The sequence below is a fragment of the Podarcis vaucheri genome (assembly GCF_965113315.1).
Source record: "Podarcis vaucheri genome assembly, chromosome: 10".
Taxonomy (NCBI): Eukaryota; Metazoa; Chordata; class Lepidosauria; order Squamata; family Lacertidae; genus Podarcis; species Podarcis vaucheri.
The window spans coordinates 50,827,428-50,840,859 of record NC_138748.1 but is presented as its reverse complement, the minus strand read 5'-3'; the positions used below and the strand labels follow the sequence as shown (position 1 = coordinate 50,840,859).

General features: G+C 45.7%; 1 protein-coding gene across 2 annotated transcripts in view; it reads right to left on the bottom strand.

Moving 5' to 3' along the window:
• Positions 1–593: 593 nt before the first annotated feature.
• The window catches only part of PAH (phenylalanine hydroxylase), a 41,681-nt gene continuing 28,842 nt past the window's right edge, over positions 594–13,432 (bottom strand). The window contains exons 6-14 of one of the 2 annotated variants that reach the window (XM_082240577.1): positions 11,603–11,799; positions 10,557–10,692; positions 10,094–10,163; positions 8,878–8,934; positions 7,847–7,942; positions 4,684–4,817; positions 3,776–3,891; positions 2,034–2,586; positions 594–1,309 (exon numbers count right to left, since the gene is read on the bottom strand). In XM_082240577.1, the coding sequence (XP_082096703.1) occupies positions 2,543–2,586; positions 3,776–3,891; positions 4,684–4,817; positions 7,847–7,942; positions 8,878–8,934; positions 10,094–10,163; positions 10,557–10,692; positions 11,603–11,799 (850 nt within the window). In that variant the 3' untranslated portion in view covers positions 594–1,309; positions 2,034–2,542. Of the gene's footprint in view, positions 1,310–2,033; positions 2,587–3,775; positions 3,892–4,683; positions 4,818–7,846; positions 7,943–8,877; positions 8,935–10,093; positions 10,164–10,556; positions 10,693–11,602; positions 11,800–13,432 lie in introns of those variants that run through there. The other variant, XM_082240578.1, reaches the window with a different exon arrangement.

The following is a 13,432-nucleotide window of genomic DNA, read 5'->3' as shown; positions in this document are numbered from 1 at the left end:
CGGTGCTCAGTTTTTAGCTCTCGAGAGGCCGTTTAAAAGAACTACTGGAAACTGATTTTAGGCGCAGAGGCTCTTCCTCTGACCCCCTGGTAGGGGGACGTTGGTGGCTGTTCAGGAGAGACCTGCTCTCCCCACTGAGCTCAGATCTCTTTGGCTTCCGCTGGGCCTTCCTGTCTAGGGAGAATCCAAGGGCAGCAGCTGCCCCAGCTGTGCAGGGTTTTACAGAATCATAGAATGATTGGAAGGGGCCACGAGGGTCATCTAGTCCAACCCCCTGTAACGCAGGAATCTTGGATGCAGGGGTGCAGCCGGGATTTATGTTGGGGGCAGAACCTCAGCTAGTGAAGTATTTTTCCTGATTTACTTGATTTAAGGGGGGCAGCTGTGCTATGCCCACACTTTGATGCTTCTTCATCTCCAACAACTTATTCATGGAGAGAAACTATTTGCACCGCTCCTCTGGGAGGATCCTGGAATCCAATGAAATGCTGACATGTGGGGGGGTGGGGTGGGGGGCGTGTTAATGTAGGAGAGACTGAAACACCACAAACAGGAACTGAACAGGAAGAGCAAACCATCTCTAATGCATCGTGGGTTTTTAAAAATTGTGATTTATTGATGGTTCAAAGTCACATAATCAGCTTTAGCATAGCATTGCAAACAGTTAAAACGACGATATAAACAAACAAACAAACAAACAAACAAGAACACCAAGTAATTAAAAAAGAAAAAGCTGAGAGAAATAAAAGTTGCAGGTGAAGCTATAGCTGTGTATTACCTAGCAATTTATTGGTTGTCATTTCAAAGAAGAAAAATAAACTGCATGAAGCTGCATACAGGTTAAGGACACAAGAAGAGCCCTGCTGAGTCAGGACAGAAGCCCATTTAGTCCAGCATCCTGCTCTCACTGGGGCTGAGCAGATGCCCTTGGAAAGCCCAGAGACAGGTCATGAGAGCAACAGTGCTCTGCCCACATGCGATACCCAATCACAGGCATCCTGGCTCTGAAGGTGGACGGCGGAAAATAAATTTGGAGAACAGCCCCCACCATGCTTTGCGTGTGAACTCCTGGATGAAGATGGGCGGCACCCTAAACAACAAAACAAAGGGCAGGATATGTCTGGACCTTCACTGCCAAAAGATCCACTTTAATTCCCAGCTGTGTTTCTACCCAAGACTTTAATGTATAAATCAGATTGGTCCATAGGGAAGGCACAAGTTATAAGATGCAGTAGGTACATAAGAGGTATAGCATGACTAAGTGCAGGCTAAGATGCTGATGATCCCACAAGCAACATGCCCTCTGCAACTTCCTTCTGAAGAGCAGAGTGGATGCAGCTGTTAGTGTGGCAAGTGGCCAGAGTCCTGGGAGTGGGGAAGCAAACAGGATTTCCTTCCAATTGGTTGAGTCTGTGAAGTTTGCCCATGCCAGCTCAGCATCTGATCTACTCTCAGTTGCCTCCCCCGGAGCAGGGGGATCCTCGGAGGAGGCAACAGGGGTGGCCCCACAGCAGAAGATATCTGGCTATAGGTACCACTCTTGTAGGCAGGAACGCTTCTGAAAAGCAGTCACTGGAAACCACAGGAGGGGAGAGTGCTCTTTTGCTTGAATTCTAGTTCCAGGCTTCCCACAGGCATCCGGTTGGTTACTGTGAGAATAGGATGCTCTTATTTTCTTATGTAAGGGACGCGGGTTTCACTGTGGGTTAAACCACAGAGCCTAGGACTTGCCAATCAGAAGGTCGGCGGTTAGAATCCCCGTGACGGGGTGAGCTCCCGTTGTTTGGTCCCAGCTCCTGCCAACCTAGCAGTTCAAAAGCATGTCAAAGTGCAAGTTGATAAATAGGTACCACTCCGGCGGGAAGGTAAACGGCGTTTCCGTGCACTGCTCTGATTCACCAGAAGCGGCTTAGTCATGCTGGCCACATGTTGGCTCCCTTGGCCAATAAAGCAAGATGAGCGCCGCAACCCCAGAGTCGGTCACGACTGGACCTAATGGTCAGGGGTCCCTTTACCTTTATGTTCTTATGTACTAGTGGTGTCCAATGGCACAGGGTGGAAACATTCTTCTGTTAACCCACTCAGCCACTGGAGCCAGCCCTCCGCTCCCTAGACCACTGGCCCCCTCCCCAGGCTCAGACACTTCTTAGGGTCCCAGTTTCACCTCCCCCATCCTGCTCAGATCCTCTCCTAGGTCGTCCCACTCTAACTCAGAGCTCTTCCCATTTCTCTTCAGGAGCCAACCCCAACCCCCCATAAAACCTCCCATGAGATTCATGGCTGTGGATTTTTGCAGGGGAACTTGCTGAGACCTTTTGCATGTGCCATATGATATAAATGGAGATTACAGACATCTAAACTATCACCTGCCTTTATTATAACTGCGATGACAAGCACATTAAATATGTATCACATTTCTACATGCTATTAGTTATTGGTAGACTTTCTTTATTTGTTTTTTAAAAGTTTGATATTTGTTTCACTGTCCAGTACCGTCCCTCCCATGGCTCTTGGAGCCATCAAAAGGCATCTGAGAGCATCTTCACTTGATCTTCTGGAGAGCATTGCAAAGAAGTCCCAACTCATCTGCAAAGAAATGAAGGAAGTCAGCCTTCTGTTTTGCTCTTTCTTTTGCTACAGTTTTATATCCATAGAGCACAATAGAATGTGTACATGGAGTCATTCCCATTTCATCACCTCAATGGCACTAGGTAGACTCAGTGACACAGGTGGCTGTGCATAGATTTGAATCTTGGTCTCCTCAGTCCAAATCCTGCACTCTGCAGAAGCCAGCCTCTTATGAACAGAAGGAGCCAAGAGGGCACAAACTGAATGTACTGGCACCCAAGAAGTCTTAAAACAATGAATGCTGTTGATAATGTGATACAGGATGAAGAGAGCATTGCATTTACAAGGAGCAAGAATGGCATCGTCAGGCATGACCGCAGCCCACTTGACTCTGTTTATCTATTTGCTGCATTTATGTCTTGCCCTTCCTCCCCAATGAGCCCTATCTGGAATCTGGCAGAAGTCTAGCCCTCATTTCACTGTTAAAAAATCCATTTGTAAGCCCATTCAACTCGGAAAATGACAGAAATTTGGCACTGAATGAAATTTGTAGTGGTACCCTGGCATACAGATTTGTGGCCATATCCCAGCAAACAGATATATGGCAAGGCTTGAACCAGGGATTGGCATTGCAGGCAACTGGATTTTGGCGAAATATTAGTTGAAACTCCCCAAGAGACTTTTTGGACTGTGGAACAAATTTCCCTAGGAGTTAGCTCCTTCCGCTTCTCTGACGTGAAAATCTGCTGAAACAGCAATACCTACATGCCACAGAATTAAGCTTTTACTGATGCAGGGTTTTCAACATGTACGGTATATATTGGTGTGTGTGTGGGGGGAATCATGCAAAAGATACAGCAGTCTCAGCTGTTTATTCCCCCTTTTTCACCCCCACCTCTGAGTTTCAACACTTTATGAAATTCTTCAGACCACATCCATACACAACGCGCTTTCCACTGCACCTAACAATGTTTTGTTCAGTGAGGCAGATTTGTCCCCTGCAATGAGATGACCTGCTTTGACTCCCAGTCCCTGAACCACAGCAAATCTCTTAGTGTGCAGCAGGATCTGAAGGCTACATTAAAACTAATGGGGCAAAAACAGATGTGCAAGAGTTGTTTGTGGACACTGAGTCAGACCCATAAAGAACTCAGGGTTTGGGTATTTTCACAGGAAAATCGTTGTATATTAAAATACAGTTACTTACTGCTGATGGCATCAGCTAAATTCTTGAGCTGCTTTGTGTTGTCCAGAACTTCAATCCGCTCAGTGTACGGGTTGTAACGGACGGAGAACGGACGGGAAATTGTTGAGGCATATTTCCTAAAGGAGAAAACAGAAACTTTGTCGCATTTTTTATGGATTAATATACTGATTGAGTGAATAATTTGCATCCTGCTGTTCAGCTGAGCAAGCCCTTCATAGAGACACATGTCTTGAGAAGGGATCAAGGCCCCTCCCTTGATTTGGGATGGAAGATTAAGATTGCAATCCTATCTGGGGTTGCCATATTTCAAAAAGTAAAAACCAGGACAACCCAAAAATTGTTGAGCTTATTATAGTAAAAGCTACAACATTTTTTGAGTTTTGGAGCTTCTTAAGGCATTTCTGGCACAATTTAACCCCCGTTGCGAGTTTTCCAGGACACATGCCCGATTTCCAAAAAATAATCCAGAACGCCATTTTCAGAGGCGAATTCCAAGACATGTCCTGGAAAATCAGGATGAATGGCAGCCCTATCCTAGACCCAGTTTCCTGAGAGATTGCAACATTGAACCTAGTAGGTCTTACCTCTGAGTACACATGCATATGATTGCATTGTATATTTTCATCTCATTTTGCTATCCTACTTTCTGCCCATAGCTTCACATTTCTAGCCCCAGTCAACATGTTCCTTCCCCACCCTTCCAGGTGGCATTTTCTATCTAACACCAGTTTAGATTAACTACAGATAAATGCTGATTTATTCAGTTTATACGAAAGTTTTTGATTCCCAGGGTGGCTGGCAGGTGAGTTTCAAGATGCAGCACTGACCTCTGTGACATTTCTGTATTATGCACACACGGAGGGACACTGAATGATCCAACCAAATCCTAATGGAGGTAAAATTATTACCTTAACTTTTGCTTTGCATCTTTGAAACTTTCAGCAACATAGTAAATGGGCTGGAATTCGGTGACAGGATATTTTTGAACTGCTGTCCTTTCCAAATTGAGAGGTTCAATGGCAGGCTTATTTGATAAGCAATACTAAAGAGAAAAAAGCAGATAGGTTTTAATTTTAAATAAAAGTTATAATATAGATATAGATTTTCCTTCTTGTGCTAGAACCTCAAAGCAGTTTACAATGAAAATTAAGATGACCAATATATTATAAATATTAGTATCATTATTATTACTGTCATACAACAGGAGGGCAAGCTTTTTAACTCTAATTATTATTTCTAACAGCAAACTCCTTGTGGTTCACAGAAGTTCAAGAAATCAGAACAAAACAAATCAAAACAAGGAGACAAAAAACTTTATAAAACAAGGACCAGTCCACCCAGAACTGAGCAGCCTTCATTTTACTACTACTGATAGAGGCATTATGCCTCTGAATACCAGTTGATGAGAATCACAGCTGATCCACATCCTGCATGCAGGTTTCTCACAGGCATCTGGTTGGCCACTGTGAGAACATACACACAAGATAGAATCATAGAGTTGGAATAGACCACAAGGGCCATCGAGTCCAACCCCCTGCCAAGCAGGAAACACCATCAGAGCACTCCTGACATATGGTTGTCAAGCCTCTGCTTAAAGACCTCCAAAAGAGGAGACTCCACCACACTCCTTGGCAGCATATTCCACTGTCAAACAGCTCTTACTGTCAGGAAGTTCTTCCTAATGTTTAGGTGGAATCTTCTTTCTTGTAGTTTGGATCCATTGCTCCGTGTCCGCTTCTCTGGAGCAGCAGAAAACAACCTTTCTCCCTCCTCCATATGACATCCTTTTATATATTTGAACATGGCTATCATATCACCCCTTAACCTCCTCTTCTCCAGGCTAAACATGCCCAGCTCCCTTAGCTGTTCCTCATAAGGCATCGTTTCCAGGCCTTTGACCATTTTGGTTGCCCTCCTCTGGACACTTCCAGTTTGTCAGTGTCCTTCTTGAACTGTGGTGCCCAGAACTGGACACAGTACTCCAGGTGAGGTCTGACCAGTGCAGAATGCAGTGGCACTATTACTTCCCTTGATCTAGATGCTATACTCCTATTGATGCAGCCCAGAATTGCATTGGCTTTTTTAGCTGCCGCGTCACACTGTTGGCTCATGTCAAGTTTGTGGCCAACCAAGACTCCTAGATCCTTTTCACATGTACTGCTCTCAAGCCAGGTGTCACCCATCTTGTATTTGTGCCTCTCATATTTTTTTTTTGCCCAAGTACAATACTTTACATTTCTCCCTGTTAAAATTCATCTTGTTTGTTTTGGCCCAGTTCTCTAATCTGTCAAGGTCGTTTTGAAGTGTGATCCTGTCCTCTGGGGTGTTAGCCACCCCTCCCAGTTTGGTGTCATCTGCAAATTTGATCAGAATGCCCTTGAGTCCATCATCCAAGTCGTTGATAAAGATGTTGAATAAGACCGGGCCCAAGACAGAACCCTGTGGCACCCCACTAGTCACTCTTCTCCAGGATGAAGAGGAACCATTGATGAGCACCCTTTGGGTTCGGTCAGTCAGCCAGTTACAAATCCACTGGGTGGTAGCATAGTCAAGATCGCATTTTACCAGCTTCTTTACAAGAATATCATGGGGCACCTGGACTAGACTGGCCCTTGGTCTGATTCAGCAAGGCTTTTCTTAGGTTCTTGTGTAGAGCAACCATTAGAAGAGAAAAAGCAGAAGAGGGCCCCTGATTGCCATGTTCTATTGCCACTGTTGGAGATAGTATACTTTTGAATTCCAGGTGCTGGAGATCGTAGGAGGGGAGAGTGCTGTTGTGCTCAAGTCCTGTTTATGTAGGCATCTGCTTGGCCACTGTGAGAACAGAATGCTTGACTAGATGTGTGCCCCCTGGTGGCCTCATCCAGCATGCTCTTCTGATGTTCTCATTGCAATGTTTAGTTGCAGGCCCTGCTCACTCTTTCCACTAGTAAAGGACCCCTGACCATGAGGTCCAGTCGTGACCAACTCTGGGGTTGCGGTGCTCATCTCGCTTTATTGGCCGAGGGAGCCAGCGTTTGTCTGCAGACAGCTTCCGGGTCATGTGGCCAGCATGACTAAGCTGTTTCTGGCGAACCAGAGCAGCGCACGGAAACGCCATTTCCTGGAGTGGTACCAATTTATCTACTTGCACATGACGTGCTTTCGAACTGCTAGGTTGGCAGGAGCAGGGACTGAGCAACAGGAGCTCACCCCGTTGCGGGGATTCGAACCGCCAACCTTCTGATCGGCAAGTCCTAGGTTCTGTGGTTTAACCCACAGCGCCACCTGCGTCCCTACTCTTTCCAGTAACAAGGGTTGTATTCTCTTTCTTACTGATACCCCTTAACGCTGGAAGCAGGACAGGGTCCCTATTATATGTTATACACACAGGTCCTAATCTAGCTCCATTCACATGCAACTAGCATGGAGCACACTCAAAGGGCCTGACTTATTTGTTGAGTGAGTGCAGGGCTCCTTGCCCATCTCTGGAAGATTATAAGACTTAGAGTCATGGAGTTGGAAGGGACATGGGTGATCTAGCCCACCCCCTGCCATTCAGGGATCTTTTTGCCCAATGCAGGGGTTCAAACCCACAACCCTGAGATTAAGAGTCTCATGCTTTACTGACCAAGGTACATACAAAGCAGACCTACATAAATACGTTTTTTCAATTTTTTAAAATACAGTGGTACCTCGGGTTACAGACACTTCAGGTTATAGACCAGGCATAGGCAAACTCGGCCCTACAGATGTTTGGGACTGCAATTCCCATTATCCCTGACCACTGGTCCTGTTAGCTAGGGATGATAGGAATTGTAGTCCCAAACATCTGGAGGGCCAGAGTTTGCCTATGCCTGTTATAGATGCTTCAGGTTACAAACTCTGCTAACCTTGGGTTAAGAACTTTACTTCAGGATGAGAACAGAAATCGTACGGTGGCGGCAGGAGGCCCCATAAGCTAAAGTGGTACCTCAGGTTAAGAACAGTTTCAGGTTAAGAACAGACCTCCAGAACGAATTAAGTTCTTAACCTGAGGTACCACTGTACAAGATTTGATTTGCAGAAATAGGAACAACTGTAGATTTGTACCTGTAATTCTCCAAATGATGACAGCAGCCCTGCTCCGTATGCCTTTATCTCATTGCCCTCTTTACACAGTCCAAATTCCACAGTAAACCAATAAACCTGGCATAAAGGAAAGTGCAAAGATTATATTTCTTGTGCATGAACTCCCAGATGATCCCATTAATGTGGCTATGAGCCAAATAAACGGTGGGAGGTACCATGATGGAAAACTACAGGGATGGCTGAATTTTCAAACTTGGGGCTTCAGAACCATTATCATTTCATAAATGAAGGTATTTTGCCAAGTGTGCTTTCCAACAGACAGCTCATCACCACTTCCATTTTGCAACCAGGACACAGAAGGATAATTAGTTATCCATGAATAAAGCACTGGGAATGGACACACATGACCTGCCAAAACTCTCCCATCTGCACAATTATTAAAGATAAAGGAATCCTAATGTTGAAGCCCATCCCCCAAGTGAGAACATCATAGAGGTAGAAGGAAGAAGCCCATTCCAGAGATCAACTGCTAATACGCAGGTTGCGGTATATTGCAACCAGAGTGGCAGGCTCTGCAATAACAGACGCCACATTTAAGCCAGGGCAGGCATAACTAATATGGTGCTCTGCAGAAGTTGCTGGACTACAGCTCTCATCATCTTTGGCCATCGACCATGCTAGCTAGGGCTAATGGCATTTGTAGTTTAGCAACATCTGGAAGTCGCCACATTGACTAACAGGAGACGGAAGAGAGAGGCACATGCTCTACATCTGGCCAATGGACCCAGATCTCAGGTTCTGATCTACATGCAGAAGGGCTCAGAGTTCAAATGCCTGGCATTTTCTGTTTGTATAAGATTTTGGCCTTAAACTGGATCAATATAATAGTCCATATTTTAAACATTTTCTCTATCTACAAAATGAAACTATTATTTTACAGGGGGATTTCAAGAGCATTCTGCATCCACTGAGCAGGAGCTGTCATTCTGAATCTGGTGCTGGATCAAACTGGGGGCGGGGGGGGGCTGATGGCCCCTGAATTCTAGAGTTACCGTAGCAAGTTTCTCAATGTATTCATCTGGAGCACCTAGAGAAGCCAATCCGATTTCCTGTAAAAATGAAAGATGGTTGTTTTCAGTTGTTCTTTTTTCTAAAAAGCATTCCCCACCCCCAGTTTGTTTGTTTGTTTTGTGTGGGAAGCACAAGAGCCAAAATTAATTTGGGCAAAAAAATTAAGGAGACTTTCTTTCTTAGTTATTAATGAATAATTCCACCACTCCCCTCCTGATTATGAATCGTTATGAGTTCATATAGGTAGGTGGGTTTTAGGAAGAAGAAAACTCAAAGTGTAAAAGTATGTCGTTTTCATAGCTGATGGCATTTCAACTAAATTCAAGGTGTTGGTACTAACATATAAGGTCCTATACAGCTCGTGACCAGGTTATCTGAGAGACTGCCTTACCCCTTCTAAGAGTTTCTCCTATTGATGGGGCTTGTGTTTTTAACTGTTTCAATGTACATCATCTTGAGATGGTTGTATAGCAGGTGGTTAATAAATCAGTGACAATGATGATAACAACAACATAACATTAATGAGGCAACTTTTAAAGATCGAGCGAAAAGTCAATTTTTTTAAAAAAATCTAATTTAAATTCTGAAATGTTACTGAATCTCAAAGTCAAGCAAAATGTGATTTTAGGTCTAAGTGACACATCAAAGAAGATAGTTTGAGTCTCTATTCAGGAGCATACCCAACACATACATCAGTAGTGAACAAATTGTGCAAGTTTAGTAAGGCACAATCCACAAACAGATCATTTCATCTGTACGCTGTACTGTTTTTAACACTGATTGGGAGCCGCCCAGAGTGGCTGGGGAAACTCAGCCAGATGGGCGGGGTATAAATAATAAATTATTATTATTATATTATTATTATCTCAGAAGCAAATGAAAAGTTATTTTGCTGTGTTTCCCCCTGGGGGAAGATTTCAGTCTTAATCAGGGCTTTTTTTCATCCAGAACTCGGTTCCAGCACCTCTCAGGTGGGCACCATTGCCATTCTAAGAAAACAAGGGAGGTGTTCATGGTGAGTTCCAGCACCACTTTTTCTAGAAAAACAGCGCTGGTTTTAATCCTAGAAACACAATCCTTTGGCAACAATATCTGGAGTGTTTGTGCTTATCTAGATCCTGCATGATGCTTTCTGATTATTTTTCTGAAAGGTGTTGTCTGTTGGTTGACTTCTCTTTTTTTAAGGGTTTTACTTACTTGAGAAAACTGAGCAAAGCTGGGATCAGCAAACAGAGGGACATGTCCTAGGAGTTCGTGGCAAACATCACTAGAAGAAAAGCAGTATGAATTATCCCAGTGTGTGGAAAACACTATTCACGCTTTGAACACAAAGAGGAAAGGCTTGAAGTTGCCCATCAATCACAGTAAGCAACCGGACTGCGGACTAAGCAGGTACACACCTCACCTGGCTCCAGCCTTTCCCACTACTGTGAGATGAGTTGTGCGTCTATTTCAATCACAGCCATTCTTTCTAAACCTGCATCTCTACATAAAATTTAGCACATGTAAATCTTACGCAAATCAGCCCCTCTTTTGTACCCGATATATTTCTTCCTTTATTGGCCACCCTGATTTCATAAGGTGCTATGCACATTTAAAAAAAACGAACAAACCACAAAAACCAAAACTTGGCCTTTCACTTCATTGGCCAAATACTTACGGTTCTGGTGTGTACATTGGACGCGATGAATGGCGGATGTACTGAGTAGAGTGAAACACCCTGAACGCCAAGCCAGCCAAAAAATCCCGGGAAGACAGCAGGCCGGCTACAGGACGCAGGCGGAATCCAGTGCAGCCTTTAAAGAACAGCGGAGCTCTGCATTACAAACTGGCTGGGTGGCCATCTGTCCTGGATGCATTAGCTGAGATTCCTGCATTGCAGGGGGCTGGACTAGATGACCCTTGGGGCTCCTTCCAACTCTACAATTCTTCGGCTCGATGGGTGAAATCACTTTGGCACTTGTACAAAATGCAGGAAGCTGCCTTTTACTGAGTCTTAGCATTGGTCCATCTAGCTCAACACCAGGGGAAGCCAATGTAGTGCCCTCCAAATGTTGCTGAACTACAACTCCCATCATCCCTGGGCATTGGTGGTGTTGGCTGAGGCTGATGGGAGTTGTAGTCCAATAACATCTGGAGGGGATCACATGGGCTACCTCTGGTCTACACCAATTGGCAAGGGGTCTCCAGGATTTCAGACAGAGGTCTCTCCAAGGCCCTTCCTGGAGATGCTGAGGATTGAATCTGGGACCTTTTGGGTGCAAACCACATGCTCTACCACTGAGCTAAAGCCCTTCTCATTTATGGATCATTTATGCAATAAAATCCTATGCATGGTTACACAGAAGTTAAGTCTCATTGAATTTTCAGAACTGTGGGAATCGTGCAGCCTTAGTACATTCAAATACAGTGGTACCTTGGGTTACATATGCTTCAGGTTACATACGGTTCAGGTTACAGACTCCACTAACCCAGAAATATTACCTTGGGTTAAGAACTTTGTTTCAGGATGAGAACAGAAATCGTGCAGCGGTGGCGCAGCGGCAGCAGGAGGCCCCATTGGCTAAAGTGGTGCTTCAGGTTAAGAACAGTTTCAGACCTCCAGAACGAATTAAGTTCTTAACCCGAGGTACCACTGTATTAGGATCACAGTTATAGCAATTGTGTTGACAATGTCAGATATTGGATCTTTACACCTTTACTTACTTTTCAAGAAGTTTGAGACATCTTCCAGCTGTGGGATGTTGTCTTCTTCATAGCCACAGTATTTCTCCAAGAGAGGGAAGACATGATTATGTTCATAACAAGCGTGGGTGGGATACAGGGTCTTCAGCTCCCTGAAGACTGTTCCCCATGTTCTCTTCTCTTCCTCGGTGTATGTCACTCTGGGGATTGGCTGCCCACTAGAAAAAAAGAGGAAAAGGCAGTTAGCTACTGCATGAATGCGCCCTATTCCTATTAACACCAGCACCAAATAAGGTGCCTTTAATCACTGTATGGAAGAGGGGATTGCAGGTGTGGCCTCCAAGGCCCTCAAGGAAACATATCTGACTCCCTTGGATCATCACAACAACTCAGTGAGGCAGGTGCCAGTGTGCTCACTGGTACTTCCTGTAGGTCTCAGCAAATATACATTTCATGATATGCCATGCCCCCACAGCAGCCATTTTGTGTTTAGCCACATCCCAGCGGCAGCCATTTTGCGCATGGCACCCACAACGCTTTCTCAAAATTCCAAATGTGACTTGAAAAGATGGGCCACCTCAGCCATGAGGTAACTCTTTCTTGTAGAAAACAGCACCGACCTTATGCACAAATAAACAAGCAAGCATAGCTTGGAGTCATGGAATGGTGAGGCAAGGTGACACACAGGGGCAGCAGAGCAGACCTCCAAGAAACACATCGCCCACTGCAGCTCCCGCTGCTACATCGTGCTCCTTTGAGGTAAGTTCTGCCGCCTCCTTAGCAACCCCCCATCCGAATGCCACCTTGATGGCAGCCTCTCAGGGAAGAAGAGGTGCTACTAGTGTCCTTCCACCCCAATGAAGGAAATGGCAATGGCTGTCCTCTGCAGTCTCCTCAGGACTGCACCCACCTGGTGTGATTCAGAGTGGTCCCCTTTCCCTTCACAATGGAGGCATTGTGGGAAATTCTAATGGCAGCTGGATTTGGCTACCTGTTGCTGCCTGGAGTTGCCAGGCTGGGAAAATACATTTAAATGGGGGGGGGCAGGGTGGACCCTAAAAGGCTGCTGGGCCCCTGGCATGCATTCTGGGTGCTGATGCCAACCGTGCCCCCCCACAAACAATAACAGTATCCCTCAAAAGGCAGCTTGTTACCAGCAGTTGCGTAGCGTGGGGCCGGCCACACCGGGCGCAACATCTGGGGGGGGCGCGCTCGCACTCGCAGCGCTAAAATCCACAGGTTAGGGGGCGCAAATTACTTGCCTTGCCCCGGGTGCTGACAACCCACGCTACGCCACTGGTTACCAGCAAAGAAAGTGGGGACTTGTGTGTACAACACAGACATGGACACAGCCAACTCCAAGAGGCCCAGATTCCTCCGAGGCCCCCAGTAACAGATGTGAGGGGGCTGCCCTCCCCAGAAAAGCTGGTAGTCATTGCATGGTGTGTGCGCACCATGTCTTGTGACTGAATATGTGGGGTGGGGTTTAGCTGCCCCCCATATTTTGGCACGCCTGAGCATTGACCCTTCTTACCAAGCACATTCAGCTCTGAAAACCACAGCGACACGCACCCCCATCTCCCGCCTCATTTTTCATTCTACAGGCAGAAAGACTGGTCCTTTTGTCCTGTTCTCACTCCACACAGCTCTCGTAATCTGGCTAAGCGCTGATCTGATATATAAGCCATGCTATAGCCGCAGAGGACTGGCCATAGGATCAAGGGGCTGTCTTAGCTCTCCCCTCAGATCTCCCCTGGCCCTAAAACTCTGCGGCCCTCAGAGTCAGCTCAGGTAATGGCTCAGCAGGAACAGCAAATCTGTCTCTGCCCTCCATACAGTTAGCGCGCTGTC